Below are 17,574 nucleotides of genomic sequence, written 5' to 3'. Positions count from 1 at the left end.
AGTTCAAATAGTAATGGCAGCTACTGCTGCTAAATCCCTGTGCAGAGTTTCAGTGAAAAGACAGCTTTAAGAATCAGCTTTAAGAATCAGATGTAGGCTGCAGATTAGCTGTACAGATAGGAAGACAGTTAAGTCTTTAAAATATATTTTTAAGAAAGTATTTTGCAGATTTTTACACAGCAACGGGTCATAAAGCATTGATATCTCAGAGTGTGCTGTTATTTCGACTTATCCCTGTTTCATCTCCCCGTGTCCATATTTATCATGCACGTATCAGCTGGTAGCGGCTTAGAACATTAATCAGAAACTTAACGCTAGTAAGGTTATGGTAATGGGAGAAAATAAATGTTTCTCACAGCAAACAAGTTTCTCACAGAGAGATTTCTGTTTTGTGTTTGCTAAGTTGATATCCCTGATGGGGGGGTAACAAATATGCTACTGTTATTGAATTGATGCTGCATGTTATGTTTATGTTCCTCAGCCATTGGTTACAATAGTTGGGCCAGTAATCTTGAACGCCCGAATTTAACTTAATGTCAACCCCTGTAACTGCACTGTGTTTAAGAGCTGTTTTGAACACATGTTCACACAATGTGTTTGATCACACAGCCTTTGTCATTAGTATTCTATAAGGTCAACTTATTGTGTTAGGGTCGTTACTCCTTCATGTGCTTCCTAACTTCTGTCTGACCTTGTCCCACTTTCTCTTTTTATGTCTTTGTCAAAGACTTTCTCACATACACACTCATTTATAAACCCCCATCCATATCCTGTTACCTGCCCTTGGCCCTGTGCGGAAGCGTTTCATCTGCACATCTATATCTAAATCCCTGGTCTTAGTGCTGATAATCCCTCTCTTTTCTTACCCCCACCACACACACACACACACACACACACACACACACACACACACACACACACTTTTCCTCTTTCCTTTTTCCCTTTGTCATCTCTCTATTTCTGCCCACAGGAGCAGCTTGATGTCGCCCTGTCCAAGACGTGTAAAAACTTTGATGTGTCGCACTACACCAAGGTCCAGCTGGCCTACACACTCCTCGGCAAGACACAGGTCAGTAGTTCGACTCAGTGACATGGTCATGGGGAATGACTAAACATGAATGGATGAGAAGCCCCCATTGATGCCAACACTTGCTGCACATTTCAAGTGTTTCTATATTTTTTCAAACTTTTTCAAACTGTTGATTAGACCAGTTTGAACAGGCTGGCTGAGTATTCATAGAATACAAGAGATTTAATTTGGCCATGCTATCCTAAATTGATATTATATAATATCTATGTCTCTTCTAGTCCCAGTAGATAATATAATTGTCTAAAGAGCATGCTAGTCATTCTTTGTGATTACAGGTACACCTTGCTCTGCTTGCTGTCAATCAAGATACACTCACAGAAATCACCCACAAAGAAAAGTCTTCAAAAAGAATCCCTAGATAATATCAATTAAGCCCTCAAATCCTCAACACATTGAAGACGATACCTTCTCGACAACATGTTTGTGTCTGATATTGTTGTGCATTTGATTTGAAGGCGTAAAGCCTTTGCGTTAACAAAGAACAATAACAACAGATCACTGTAGTTTCTGATAGGAATGTCTGGGAAGAAATGTAAGAGACTGTGATGTAATGATATAGATGTTTTAGAATGTAATAAAACCACCTTCTCATGTTCTCTACATCACATTGTTCAGCTCTTGGAAATCAAAGTTGGAAATCTGAGTTTCATTGATAACTTGTGTCATATATACATTAACAACCAAACAAAGAGCGGCTTCCTCGTGCTTGTACTCAGCATGTCAATGTTATTCTAAATCTGACCCAGTGTTAATGTTCTGTTATGCTATAAAACTATTGACGTATACAGCCATCCTTTGGGGCAGAACTGCGTCTGTAAGGCTTTTTGAGACTGTATATTCATCAGTTAGGCATTTGATCCATAAATATTCTTTAAAAAAAGAAGAAAAAAAAGGTAAAATATTGTATCCCAAAAGACATTATAGCTCCAAATCTCTAACTTAAGCAATAGAGGAGTAAAGGAACAACAAAATACCAGGTTTCTTAAGCAGAATCTTGATAAATCACTCAAAACTAGATGCATACGGATGAAAAAAACAACACAAATGGTTATATTGAGAAGGAAAGGCTTTGAAGAAATACTGTTATGAAGTTTTCTCTGTATGAATAATCAGCAACAAAGACTCTAAACCATTACTTTATTGATTGATTGATTGATTGGCAATAGATTTGATATCTGATTCATCGATATTAAGAGACTTCTGAATGCAGCTTTGAAGCTTTTACTGCTTCTTTCTAAAAACTAGCGTTTACATCATTCTGTTTTGTTGCACTAATATAAACAGATCTGAATGATGACCCGATGAATGACCTGTGTTATCCAAATGGAGCTGGGCTCAGTGTTATGAGCTTCTAAAATCCTAAAAAAAATAGGATAATACCTCAGACCATTCGTGTCTTTCTTCTCATAATTCTCCTCATATTGTGACATTTGTCTGAAGTAAACATCTACGTATTAGTAGTTTGTTTCATTTAGAAGTTGATGATGCCATAAGGTCATGTGCTGAAATATATAAAGGTTACTGTGATTTGAGAAGCCAAAGTTTCTTTTTTCCTCGCTAGTCATGGTTTTGAACAGCCAGCAGTTTTCCCAGTGTTTCTAGGGCAGATGAAGTGACTCTCTCAGAAAAGTGGGGTATACATGTTTAAATTACTTTTGTGGCAGCAGGCACTCAGAATGGATGGGGGCAACATCTTGGGGTTCAGGAGTTTGCGGCAAGAAAATCGAATTGCTCTGCAACACCCATTACCTATAGGGCTTAGTTCAATGCTGTGCCAGAGTCTCCTGCTACTCTGGTGTCCTCAATTCACTGGGGTCCCACGGTGAGACTGTGGGTGGGAGCTGAGAAAGAGATGGTAAATGTATCTTTAAAATAGAATAAGGGATAACAGACTTTTGATTACAAAGGGATAAATGCAGTGCGATGGAGCCTCATGGTTTTTGAGCAGTTCTTGGATGTACTTGTAGATTAAATCCTTGATTACAAATGATCATTGAAGTTTACTTTAGTTCTGATATTATGGCTGATCCAATCAGTATTTATCAGGAAATTATTTCCTAACGAAAACGCCCTGTAAGCTTTCTGACAAGGACCTGGCTGCATACGGACTAAATTTGTGACTAGCTGGAGAACACAGTGAAGCTTCAAGCTACTGATATTTCATACAGGAGATTTGGGAAATGATGCCATAGCTCAATGAGGATTATTTATTCCACTTGAAAGTGGTTTTCCTAACAATGTGTTTGACTCTCTCTGCAGACTGCCATGGACCAGCTGCACATGCACTTCACCCAGGCCATACACAACACCGTTTTCCAAGTCGTGCTCGGATATGTGGAGCTGTGCGCCGGCAATGCCGATACCAAGTTCCAGAAAATGCAATACAAGGACCTTTGTACGGTAAGACAGATGAGTGTGTGTTTGTGTAGAAGGTCAATTTATTCCACCGACATTAGTCCATTCTGACTGTAATTTCCCAGTGATTTCTGGCGCTAAAAGGTCCAGCCCCCTTTTCTTTTATGCCAGTGTCAAGTCTAACCACTTCTGTAGTCGGTTAAGTGAAAGTGTGAACGAAAACGTCCACCTACGAAGTGCTGAAAGGGCTTTTGACACACTGCTGAGCACATTTTACTCACATTACTCCTTTAGATGTCTTACTGCCATGTAGCCAAGTGAAAAAAAAAAGACTTATTTCACGTGTAGGGAGCCCACAGATTCTCCATAATTGAATGAAATAAATGAGTGGGGGAGAGCGTGGAGATAATCGGGGTAAAAAGTACATTCTAGCCCCTAACTCTGAGATAACTAATCCTGCTCACAATACAGAACCAATGCACTTCAGCAGCTGCATTATTTGACCAGGCTCTTCATGTTGGCTTTCCTTTACCCCAAAGATCAAAATATATCACATTTGCGTGGCCACATTACAGTAACTTTGTGAATTCATCATATATTTGCAGCTTCAGTCTGACCTTCAATGTGAAAGGGTATATAACAGTAAGGTTAAGGTTATCTCTGCCTGATCAAGGGAAACAATTTGTTTGCCTCTCCCAGTGTTTCTGCACTTCACTTTTTTTCTCCCTCACCCTCTGGCTTCATATTTTGCCTGCTGTGTGAAAGCACAGCTTTAACTAGAGGAGATGCCCGCTGTGCTCATAAATCTACAATGCCCTGTCCTTTACCTCTTACCTTCATTCTATCTCTCCTCCACTTCACTCCTTTGCACCAGCTTCCTGTCTATTATGCTCCCGGTTTCCCTACCACATTTGGATTGTGGCTTAAAGATGAGCAGTAATGATTTTATAAAAGTCAAGGGACTTCTTTTAAAGGTTTCTTTTTGTCTGACATGGTTTCAGATCCAGAATGGCATTCTGCCAGAACGAGCTGAAAAGTGAAATATCTGGAGTACTACTGTTGCTTCAAACCTGCTCAGTTCTGTTGTTTCAATGGGGATAATTTACAACTGCTAATAACTAATATATTTCATTTAATATTTCATGTGTAATAAAAGATTGTAAGGGAGTAATGCTCTTCAATCAAAAGTTGAAACTTTCATGGAAAAAACTTTATTGCCTACTCTGCTTGCCTTGCAAGAACTTGGTAGAGAAATTAGAAAAAAAAAATGTGGATCTTAACAAACACACTTTCATAATAATGAAAAATAAAACCAATGTGGATTTGCAAAGTCTTGCAGTCTGTAGAGCTTGAGGTTTATAAGAGATTATCAAACTGGTAATGTGAATTACCCCGCAAGACACTATCTTCAATTCACAATATCAACCCAGCCACATTACAAGCCTATGGGATAGACCACATATCATCAGGGTAATGTATTGTTATGTTATGTTGCTTTTTTTTATTTTTATTTTTTAGATTTATTTTTGGACTTTTCGTGCCTTTAATGCAGAGATAGGACAGTGGATAGAGTCGGAAACCAGGGAGAGAGAGCGGGGAATGACATGCGGAAAGGGGCCACGGGTGGAAGCGAACCCGGGCCTACCGCTCGAGACGAGAGTCTCAACACATGGGACGCGCGCCCTAACCATTGCGCCACCAGCGCACCCCTATGTTATGTTGCTTTGATTCACCTTTTTGCCATCAGTGTATAATTTATTTTTAATGAATGTAGGGATAAGTTTATTTGCATATATTGGCCCTAATAATTTCTCCTAAAAGGCTTGATGCCGAAACACGCTCAAGTGTGTTTTTTAAGGTCCACAGGGCCATGCCGTGAATATAAAGGCATTTAAATTGTTTAAAAGATGATGCTTAAAGACTGCTTGCATCCCTGTACAAGGAGTACCTCAAACCAACACCCTTTTTGAGTCTGGGTAGTGCTTCTTTCTACATTTCTTGGTAGATAAATGATTGGACCAATTTTTATTTAAACTTTAACAAGCTTTAGTAACCCTGTAAAATACACATGCATGCATACAGTAGCTACACGCTCGTCCTAATGTTTACATGTGTTTGATAGATACCCTGTCAGCACGCGGTGTTGCCTGGGTGAACTCGTGCCACAAACACACACATCTTCTGTACAAACAATTTCACCGACTCAAGATTGACTGAACGTGTCTTTACACTCACAGCTGTGTGACCGTTATTGATGGGGCAGCACATACACACACAATCACACACACTCGAATGCTTGATGAGGGTTGTGTGATCATCCACACAGTGTATATGCATGGTTGACAACAATCTATTTAGAAGAACTAAACTTACCAATAGAAAATAAATGTCTAGATTAGCTGCACACTCACTGTTCCTCCTAGTGTTTTTAAACAGAAGCTAAAAGTCTGAAAAAAAGCTTCCCCCCCCCCCCCCCCCCCCCAATGCTTTCTGAGTATTTGAGATGTCCCTGAGTTGTCCCTCTGAGAGTTTGTATGGTAGTTTTCAGAAAAGACGCACATATTGACTCTTTCTCACTAGTGTTTGAATTATACCGGTGACAAGACCGGCTGAAAATATGTGTAATCAGCAAAGCAATACTCTCTGCTTCAACAAATACCATTGATTAGCTCTTGAGTTAGGTATTGAACTTGCTTAGTATAGATGTGGGCATGTTGGTGTTTGTAGAATGAAGCAAACTTATCCAGTTATTCTGCTGATAAATAAAAGGTTAAGAAAATGCTAAAGCCACATAAGACCCACTGAACTTTCCTCTTAGTTATGCAACTTAAAATTCAAGGGAACTGGGAGCAGTCAGAAAGGTCAGCTCAGATTGGGAGAGGGTCTTATTAATTTTACATCAATACTCATCATTATTGTACAGCCTCACTCCTCATCAATCCCCTGGTCTGTCTGGCTTTTCTGCTGATGGAAATAGGACAGTTGAGACCTAGTTTCATTGGACGTTCTTGTGGGAAAGAAGCTGACTATAAATGCAGGACTTTATAATGTACTTCATACCAAAACTTTGGTTTACTTCCTGTTCTTACTAATTACATCACAGAAGTATTTATAATCATCCAGCCAACTGGTGGCTTTCTAGACTTAAATATATCATCAAATGGCAATATACTTAGATAATTGTTATTTCTGATAATTACATATTATATATATATATATATATATATATATATATATATATATATATTTTATAAGGTTTTGTAGGATATGGAAGCCTCTAGAACGGCTGGAGAGACTAGTATTTTTTTTATACAAGACCATTAGCACTACTGATGATAGACAAATCACTCCAATAGTATTATACAATGGCACATCAGTAACCCACAGTGATCCATCCCTTTCTCTGTTGTGAATCGTCCCATTATTTTGATATGAGCTGACCTGTAGTGCAGTTATGTAACAATGATGGGCCATTTTCACACTCTGTAGTGGATATAAACCCTTTTGCTTTTTCCGTGTAAAGCATTGCAATAGTCTTAGGCTGGCATTTTGTGTTTACTTATCCGTGTCTACAGATAGCCTCATTACAGATGAAAACTTGTCATTTGGCAAACACTGTACATCTTGTCATCCCACACTATGGATGAAAACTGATGTTTCATGTTATTTGTTGTTATTACTCTGTCACATCAGTGACAGACATCTAAATACTGCAGCTGTTTTTCATTGAAAGTGTTTTTTCTTTGAATTATTTTCTCAGAGGAATGCTTTGTTTGATTTTCAGATTTTCAGAAGGGGGATGCCCAGTTGATTAGATGTTTTTCTCTTTAATTTACTGGCCACATTTATCTGTTTCGGGGCTATCTGCAGTTTAAACAGTGACAAAAACACCTTCCTATGAAAACCAAGAAGACTAAATGAATGTCTTTGACTTTGCATGATTGAAAACTTATTTCTGTGCAAAATTTGAATTGCATACTCTTTGTTTAACAAAAAATAATTCAACCATTAATTTAATGATTTAAGTATAGATAAATATCCTTTGACAAAAGCATCAGTAAATGACAATGGAATCCAGAAATTCAGTTTATTTATTCCTAGGGGTGTACCACAGGGTTCTGTTTTGGGTCCTTCTTACTTTACATTGTATGCAGTGGCAGCTGGTGCATCATTCTCCAGGGGGAGTGCAATTTTTTAACAGAAAAACAGGGATTACATCTGAGTTCTTTAGCTTGATACTAACACATAGGGATGCCATTAACTTTCTACCAGCATTGTGATCCCGGTAATTTCAATTTAAGAAACAATCTATTTTGCCTAACATTGTTAAGGGATGGCTAAGTCCTCCATTTATACCAGCCACCCCTGACTCTATGGAAGACTTTTTGTTAACCTTTACGAAGATACCATTTCATAAGTACTGTGAGACTTTCAGCTGCTGAGTCCTTTTTTTTTTACTTATAGACTGATGTAATACCATCAAGAATGCTGTAGAAAGATCTAAAACCTTTCAAAAACAAATATTTTCCTTTCTAGCTGATTCAAAAGGGAGTAGTAAGGGAATGGTATGTCCTTTGAAGATATTTATGATTACCTAGGAATCCACTGATATTATGTGTTGTGTCATACATCATATTTTTTGACTTTACAAAATTCTCTCTTTGGAAACTACATCACAAAGTCATTTCAAGACATGGTCTGACTGATTTCCTTTTTTAGAGCCTGTTCTCTACTTTGCCTCTTTGCTTGCACAGCAGTTCCACATTTTGCTGACTATGTTTTGATCTCTTGCAGGTTAATATGTTTGTTTATGTCTTTCTTGAAAGGAGGGGGTAGTGATTATATTTCCATAAAGAATGTGAATCAGCTAAATCAAGACTACCTGCAGTCTCTTGCACATCTCTTTTGCCAGAGTCTGGCAATTCTTTCATTCGCTCTACTCCACACGCCCACACTTGACTGAAAAAAAGCTCTCTTTTATAAACTCCCTGACACAGCTTGGCATATGTTTTGTGCATAATGACAGGTAGCTGTCTTTAGATCCAAAATAGATTCAGATCCTTCCTATTTGAACTCATACTCCAGCAAGCTGGATATCTTTTTTTTCAGAACTTTTTATTATAATATTTTCCTGTGTTACCTTACCACAGGTATGACTTGTAGTATTATATTCTCAGTTGCAGCCTTTAACATATAGTCACACAAACAGACTTGATAGGAAAGCAGTTTTGGTAGGATTAGCTGAGGTTACTTCTAATTGTCTGACCCACTGAAGATCCTAACGAACACCCACGCTCCTACCACTTATCCAAATGTCATGTCCTCTCACCCCAGTTGCCTGGCAACATGCTGCAGCATTACAGTTGGCTGGTGAAGCACATGGGGTTTTAAGCATAAGCCTTGCTTTGTCAGGACTGGTTCATTAGCTTACCTGTGTGACTGGTGATGCTGGAGTCTGTTTTGTAACTTGAGCTGTTTATCTCCATTTAATTCAGATATTTTTCCTATTTGGTAGTGCTAGATTGTCTGATTTGAGTAAAATGCCTGATGATCGTTTGAATGAAACATAATGGTTGTGTTGTTTAGTGTTACTATTTTATGCCTTTATTTCATACTGGATACACTAAAATAATATATACAAGATTTAGGTGTGTTTTAAAAAGGAATTTTTAGAGATCACTGACTCGTGACCTCGTGTGGATAGTTCCACAGTTACAGAGTACTAACAGGAAACGCTCTGCCTCTTTTAGTTTTCGGCCTACGGGACAACACAATACACCTCTGCTGGAGGATATAACTGCATGTATCTCATTTCCCCTTATATTTAAAAATTCCAATAATTCAGCTTTGAAGAATTTTCTGTGACAGTAGAGTTGTAGAGGTTTGTTCTTTCTTTATTGAAGTATAACATTTGTGATTTGTTAATGATGATTAAGTGGATAAATAAAATCAATATTGAATAAAAAACATACATTTTCAAAAGGCATGGTGTTTTAAAATGCAATAGAGAATGGATGCCTAATAGTTTAATGAATGTGTAATGTTAAAATGTATTTGATATTTGTGCCTTGCCATGTTGAACATCACAGTTTTAACATTTTAATTTGAAGGGCTTAAAATGTGATATACTAGTTTATCTTTAGTATTCAGTAAAGTGAAGCTACATTTATAAAATAAAATGGTTGTTCAAATGACAACATTCAACACAATAGTGTCTCTACAATAGTCCTTGTCAGTAGTGAAGTCGTACCTGTTGTGCGATTTAACTTTCTTTAGCAAAAGCTTGTTATCCACTTACGGCATTGGTGGTCATTACATGATACAAATGTCTCACTAAAAATTGCTTAGCTAAACAATCAGCTTGGCAACTAATTGTTTCTTGCTCAGGTATTCAGACATGCTAGAGGATTTTTTAAAATAAGCTTAAGGTTTTACTTCTGTCAGTGTTTTGTGAGGATCTTAAAATAACACATGCATTTTATTCAGACTGGATTCTGAAGTGTTTGTCTGTTGGATGGGTGCAGGAACAACAACAACATGGATTATTCTTGGATTGTTTTCTACCATATATAGCTTCTTTCTTGGGATTTAGAATCACTGTGAAATGCATCAAAGTGCAGTGATGGAGTTGAGGTTAATGCCTGGGTTGATTTCTATTTTCAGATATGTTGGTAGATAATTATTGATTCATTCTAAAAGAAGACACAAGTCAAATTGTTATTAATACACATTGTTGTCTTGTTACCCAGTTCCCACATTAGTTATTGATAAGTGATTAAAACATCAATCAAAACAAATACATATTGTATCTACTTCAGCAGAAAAACAAAGACTTTTATTATGTCTACTTTAGGTTTTTAATTTTCCTAATACTGATGACATCCAGAGGGGGCGGAGCCATCAGTGACTCGAACTGATCCCAGACTGCCAATCAAAGCTTTCTAATTGGTTTGAACAGCAAGCAAGAATCTGAGTGGTTGATTGAAATAAAATCTGAGTCCTGCAGAGTCTCCAGATGCTGAATGTGCAGAAACAATAAGAATACAAAGTATTTTATGAAAGCAATACATCACTCGAGCCCTCCAGAATATGAACATTGTTTTAACAGCAAATAAAGAACTTTCTAAAGCACAAACAGATTATTAGTATATATCTACACTATTTGATATCCACAGGACTTAGATATATAAAGGAAAACATCTACTGAAGGGTGTAGTTACCTTGACAACCATGCAGTAAATTACCTTATTGAGAGTGGTTAACTGAGACCCTTGTTTTACAAGACTGCGAACTGCTGTTTTCTTTTAAAGATAGCATAAAAACTGTGTTTTTATTCCCAATAATACACAAATCACCTGTGTGTTTTATTTTTGAACAGAGTTGGTATCATATAGTATAAACGCCCCGGTTAAGTGCTGAGTAGAGATATTTTTAAATCCATATTCAGTTCATTAATAATACATCCTTTAAACAACACCCTTTTATATACTGTATATCAGTTCTTACAGTAGTAGCTCTTAAATGATGTTCAGTTGGTCCTTACATAATTTATCCCTTAAAAATGCTCTAAGTGCTTCTTATTACACAGAAAAAACTAGTTTTCAGACAAAGTGTCCTTGGATGATGAGCATAAGCAGGCTTTAATTAGATGTTAGAAAGAGGACAGTTTATTTTGAGTTGTTTGTTAAATCTCATTCTTGATTTTAAAATTGTCCAGGACAGTGTGTTTTATCACTCTGAAATTATCCTTTTTGCTCTTAATAATTACAAAACAATCGTAGCACAGATGACATAAAATGAAGTATACAGAATACCTCACGTTTAACAACAATGAAGTACAGAGCATCAGTGACTTTGTTTTCTTCTCTTCTCTTTATTGGCAGCATATCACACTGGACAGCTACATACCGTGCCTGATGGATCTATGCAAGGCATTATGGGAGGTGATGCTGAGCTACCATCGCACCATGCAGTGGCACGAGGAGCATGACAAACTGGAGACTGCGCCCACTCCAGGTAAGAGTCTTAACACCTCTTTAACACAATCACCATTGTATTTGTCCAAGATATATATTCAGCTAAAATCTTCCTTTAGTTCTGACCTGACAAATTGCAAAAAGGAATACCCCATGCTCTGTAGAGAAATGTATCTTTGTGCAGTCACATATTCAGGAAGGAAAAAGAGCATGTCATAACCTCTAGCATAGAGAGGAAGAGTGTCACTTACTTGCACAAGCGAGTATTTTGTGCCTCAAAAATATCCGTCCTTTTTTCATTTTAGCACCCTCAAATCTCTCTTTGTCACCTGCTTTTCTTTGACTTCTTTCATTGAGATATACTCATAAACACCAAAAAAAAATCGGTATCGGCTCCCCATACGGCAAGATGAAGGAGTAACTCACAAATTCAATTCACAAAGAAGATAGGGTCAGCTCTCTTCACAAGCTCAGGAGTGCGCTGCTTCTCCCTGGCTGTTTGGTTTTGACATACTGTAGGTTTATCAGCTTTATAGCCGGCATGAAAGGAATGATTGAATCTGGGCTCATGAAAAGAGAAGACAGCATTCGGGTGCTCCGGTGCAGAACAGAGTAGAGTGGTGCGGGCGCTGAAGCTGGATTTATTTTCCAGCTCTTACTGCGATCCTTTTCAGCTTAGAGGTCACTGAATGAGTCAGTGGTGGAATAAACACCTCTGATTGGACTATTGTTGATAAAGCATCTCCTCTCTTCAACAGTACAAATAGATGTGCATCATAGTGCGTTCTTTGTGATAAGTAATTTTGTTCCTTTATCAATTTAAAATGAGTTGGACAGTGTGTCGTCATTGGGTGAATAGAAATTAATACATACACATTGTAGGTTTTACATAATTAACATGACCCATGTTTCAAGGATAAGTGTTTAAGCAGGTGATGAGCCATGAATAATTTATTTATTTCTCAGGAAAAAGTCTCATGCATTACATTGAGCGGCTTTGTTACAATGCTGATACAAACAGAACTTCAGGATACAAACTGTAACATCCTTTAAATATGTTTCATATAAATCCACACATGGGCCTCTTTTTGTGCTGTTGTCAGCAACATTCTTGATCATCCACTTATTAGATCTCAGACTCTTCCTGTTTTAATGGTGTTAAGGCCCTGATACACCAAGGAGATCGTCAGCCGTCGGTCCCAGTTGGACTGCCAGTGAGTAATCGTCGCCCTAATTTTTGCGGTGTGTCCGGCTCCGTAAGCCCCCATCGGCCCCCGTTGGTGGTTGGTGAGAGGTTTCATGTAACTCCAGCTCTCGACACAGGTTCGGGAAAGGCCCTTAAGCAGAGCATGCTGCTTTAGGATCCGTGCTTTCACCCATTAGTCCTGTTTCTCCTTATTTGTCGCCTCTAAGAGCAAGGGCTGACAACGCCAGTGCCATTTTCAACTTTTCATCAGACTTTATTCTTGATTAGAGGTACCTATATGAGGCCAATGAGTGGTGACCATAGTGTGAAAATATTAAGGTGGCGACTGAAAGCGGTGTGAAAATGTTCTTCTCGTATCATAACAATAGACTACCGCCGCCTGCTGGCATGGGGAGTTATTTCCTCTGAGGCATCTGCAGAACGTACGTGGTGGTTGACACAAAAGAGAAGAGAGCATTTGAGTGCGACTTTTTGGCCAGGACAAAAGGCAACGTGAGGCCATGCCACAGTCGGTCTTCGTCGCCACTATTTCTTTGCCGTTTGCTTGGTGTGTCAGGGCCTTCAAAAAAGAAATAGCAAGTAGCTGTTCTGTGCTAGCATTTTGTACATTTCGTGATGCTAACAGTACCAAGTTCCCCGTCTCTTCTCTGGAAACTCAGTAAAGCTGCACTCAGGTTCTGGCCCATTAGGAACACCAAGATGACTGAACACCACATCTGTCCAAACCCAGAGCTTATGTCTGGATCAACAAGGAAAGTCTCACTTGTGTCATCACTGCCTCCCTCCATCCTGCCTTCAGTCCGCCAGATGTGCAAACATCAGCCTCGGGAAGCTCAGTTGTCAAGGCAATGCATACTCTGCGGTTTAACAGTAAGCTCTTCTAGAAGTTTGTCTTACCCGCGTAAGAAAAGAAACCCACACTGGAGTTGGTGTATAGCAGTTTTAACCTCATCCCTGTTTATATCATTTGTCTTACCAGAGGCTCCGTCAGATATTAGCTGCAAAAGCAGAACTGTCAAATTAGCTACCTCCTTCTTGCTCCGTATTGAAATATCGCTCATTCCCCCTCTCCCGTACTCAATCAATTTGTGGAATGGATGAGCACGCAAGGGTATCCTGAATGCCTGGTGACATGCTAAGTCCTCACAATTCTTTATTAGAGGCTATCCTCTTGGGAGGGGGGGACAGGGAGGACATACAACACATTCCCCTTCATGGGGCCCATCTATCATCTCACCATTTGATTGGCTGTCACCTCTGCACCCTTGCCCCCCCATCTAAAGGTGACCCTGACCTCGCCTTTGTCCTGGCTGTAACCTCTTTCTCCCTACCTTAATGTGTGCATTGGGTCCATAAGTGTAGTGATTGCCTGTATAGCCGTTGTCTCATTTGTGGAAGAGTGTTTTGAGGTGACCCCCATCTCTCGCTCACACACACACACACACACACACACACACACACACACACACACACACACACACACACACACACACACACACACACACACACACACACACACACACACACACACACACACACACACACACACACACAGCAGTCACACCCACTCAAGATCATTGTCTTCTGTGACTTGACTGTCACACATCTCACCTCTACCGTCAGCAAGGAAGCAATTAGAGAATCCCAATGAATTTAGCTGTTGACACCTGAAATATTGAGCCAGCTCCTCATTTTTCAGTTACTTATTATTGTCTTCCTTTTGCCTATTGTATCTTTAAATATAGCTGTATATCCCTAGTTTCTTCAATTTCTTGTATTGCTTCTATTTCATTCAGAAACATTTCTTTATTTTATTGCTTTGATCTCTTTTTACAGCCTTCAATACTTTGAATTGCCTTTTTCTTACCTCTTTCTCTATTCATTGTTTTTTTTCTTCCAGGCTAATTTATTATCTTTTACAGATTTGTAATGTTTCAACATGTTGTTTCTCTTTCCACACTGCTGCTTTTTTCAGTTCATACATTTTTGCTCCTCCTCCTTCATTATAAAGTAAAATCGAGGATGGCTGTATCCGACTAAAATTACTCAAAATAAGCCGCAAAGTAGCCATCATATTCTCTGTGTTGTTCGTGCGGATGCAGACTCAACCACGAGTCCCTTTTTTAATTGTATTTTTTGAATGTGTGGTTAACTAAAAACGCTTTATGATGAAAGTTAGTCCTGGAGCAGTGTGAGTGCAGGCCAGCGAGGGAATGGGGAGTGGGGACAACCGTGCTTCAGTGTGTTACGGGACAATTGGGCCTAGTGTGACTGCGCCCCTATGTTCTTAGGATGTTTGGATTCATATGTTTTACGGCTCTTTTTTAGTTGTAAGTCAAGGCACTTTCTAAACCTTTGTTTATAAAGTTGCCATACTAATAAAGTTATACGTATTGGAATTATTAATTAATCCCACCACCTGATGAAAGTAACATTTTATTACATAAAGTATAATACAGGCCAGGGTCGTACCTGCCTGACAAAACAGATTGACTTCTGTGCTTCACACCTGCCATCACTGATCAGCACTGAAGGCTGTCAGGCGCATGGGTTGCTCTGTGTGTGTAAAAGTAAATTACCGTGCTCATTTTGTGGTTTTCTCTCATGTTCATACACAGCATGGGCATAAAGCACAGATTGAAATGTATGAAGGCTCCACTGTGATCAAGAAAACCATTAGTTTTCAGCAGTCAGGTTGAGAATTGGCCTTCACACTTCATTAATGTTCAATAGTAACATAGAATTCAAACTAAACTGAGGAATACGGCATGTGATATAACCTCTGGTTTGGTGACCTTTCTCAGAACATGTTGCAATTTATTGTTTCTGATAGAGCCATTTCATCATACTTTTTATTCCTGCATTTTATTCCTCACTTCCCCTGAGTCAACATCACCAATCCAATCTTTTTAATCTGCCTACAGATCTTGTGTTTATAGTAATTGGATTTATTTTCAAATGTGTCTCCCTTAAAGGTCTTTTGAAATTTACATATACTGTAACATTGAAACCAGCTTTTACAAACATAGAGGTCTGCATGCAAATAAAAAAAACATGATTTATTTTGGGTAAACATCACTGAATAAGTTAATTAAAATGTGTAGGGCATTAAGTGTGATAGCATTTATTCCCCTTGGAATGTAGTGAGGTTTATAAACTATGTGATGAAATCCTGCAGCTCTATATTCTCTAAAATACAGAGCTACTTCTTTTTTTCTTTTTCTTCTTCTGTTATATCATTTTAATGGTTGTCAAAGACAGTTTTTTGTCATTAAGATTTTGGTGTTGTAATACTGAGAAACCATGAGTCGTGATTTCACTGCTCTTTTGCTGATCTCTCACATATTTATGCAAAGTCATGCAAAAAACTTCTCCTCTATGAGTCATAGTTTGAAGTCAGAAGGAAGCCAAGGCCCCTCTGGGTGTTCGTCCTGTGAGTCATCAAGAACTCTGTTACCCACAATCACACCGACAGTCACACAGTGGTTACTACCTCAAGAGTGACAATAAATGGCTTTCTCTATAACTGATCCTTTCCTCCCTCTCCTCAGTAAGTTTGTGTTAACTGTGATCAAATTTAAGTCACCCTAGGGAGACACCTTTACCCAGTCAACAGCGACACATCCGCATTCAGAAGAACCACAAAGTAGGGGGGATGAACTCACACATGTCTTTCAGAACATCAATATACTATGAACATACGTAGATGAGCTGCTAAATGTCAGAAGACGTTTTGAAATCTTGGTTCTCATTATTACATTTTGAATCTAAATAGACTGAGCCAAACAAAATGCTTTCAAAAAGACTCATTGTTTTAACGTTGTAACCTACAGTTTACCTTTTAAATTCATGACATTATGCTTTCTGTAAGCATCCTCCAAAGTATCATTGGAAGTTGCAAAACTTTTGCTATTCCTTGAGAACCGAGGTTATTATGGACTACAACTTAATTTGCACATTTTTGTGCAAGGTATTAAGTCTTAAACAAGTCAATACTCCCAGCTCTGCTTAACCAGTTAACCAGGTTGTCTGACTTTTCTTGGGGCTCTCAGTTATTTCAAACTGTTTCACCTCGTTCTCTCCAAATGCCTTGGCTGTCTCTTCCTCACACCCCTTTACTTTGACGACCACCCTTGTGCTCATTAAATGAATCCCAGATTGGTCAAGCTGCCGTGTCACAATGTCTCCTCAGTCCTCTGTTCGTTCTTTCACTGAACCATACAACTGTTTTCACCAGTTCTGTCCCTACTAATGACCCGAATTACAACCAATGCTATTCTGATCTCAAAAGGTGTTTGATACTTCCTGTTTCAAACCTGCATTTAAGCTCCCACGATATCAGTATAAGACTATTATATGAAAGAAATGGCAGCCGTGGCTGTAGATGTGGCTCCATTTTAAAATGCATCATGAGTACTAACTCCAACTCTAACTCTGTGAAGATTGCGCATGGTAGGTGAGAGGAGATAATACGTGTTCATAATATAACCAGGGAGCTAACCAGAAATTAAACTTGATCTTCTGACAGAAACATGTAGTGAGCTAATTTGTGAGTTTTTGTAGATGCAGAAAATGATGATTAGAAAGATATTTGCACTCCCAGGAAAAGTATTTGAAAATGATAATTTATTTTCTAGGGCATCTATTGAAACAAATAAATCCTGACATGAATTCCTCTCTGGGATTTTCCTCCTCTTAGGTGTGTTGAAGCATCTGTCAGTATCCATAGTAAGGAGAAGGCAATCCTCAGAGTATGATTAATACAAGTCCTTTGGGTAAAGTCTACATGCAAACAGATTAAAAAAAAAAAAAAAAAAAAAAAAGATGATTGGCAGAATTCTTCATCTATTTTGTCTCTTGAAGAACAATTTAGAAAGCAAGAAATGATAAATCCCTGAACAGAGATGCCATCTTTTTTTTTGAAGCCTTCTTATTCCTTTTCAAAA

At 38.5% G+C, this 17,574-nt stretch overlaps 1 protein-coding gene across 2 annotated transcripts in view; it reads left to right on the top strand.

Moving 5' to 3' along the window:
• The window catches only part of vps50 (VPS50 EARP/GARPII complex subunit), a 110,939-nt gene that overhangs the window by 40,816 nt on the left and 52,549 nt on the right, over positions 1-17,574 (top strand). For both annotated transcript variants that reach the window (XM_020631689.3, XM_065947993.1), the window contains exons 11-13: positions 971-1,069; positions 3,350-3,490; positions 11,329-11,461. In XM_020631689.3, the coding sequence (XP_020487345.1) occupies positions 971-1,069; positions 3,350-3,490; positions 11,329-11,461 (373 nt within the window). The remainder of the gene's footprint in view (positions 1-970; positions 1,070-3,349; positions 3,491-11,328; positions 11,462-17,574) is intronic.

Source organism: Labrus bergylta, chromosome 19, assembly GCF_963930695.1.
Source record: "Labrus bergylta chromosome 19, fLabBer1.1, whole genome shotgun sequence".
Classification (NCBI taxonomy): domain Eukaryota; kingdom Metazoa; phylum Chordata; class Actinopteri; order Labriformes; family Labridae; genus Labrus; species Labrus bergylta.
The sequence above is the reverse complement of the archived record's forward strand: the minus strand, read 5'-3'. Positions and strand labels throughout refer to the sequence as shown.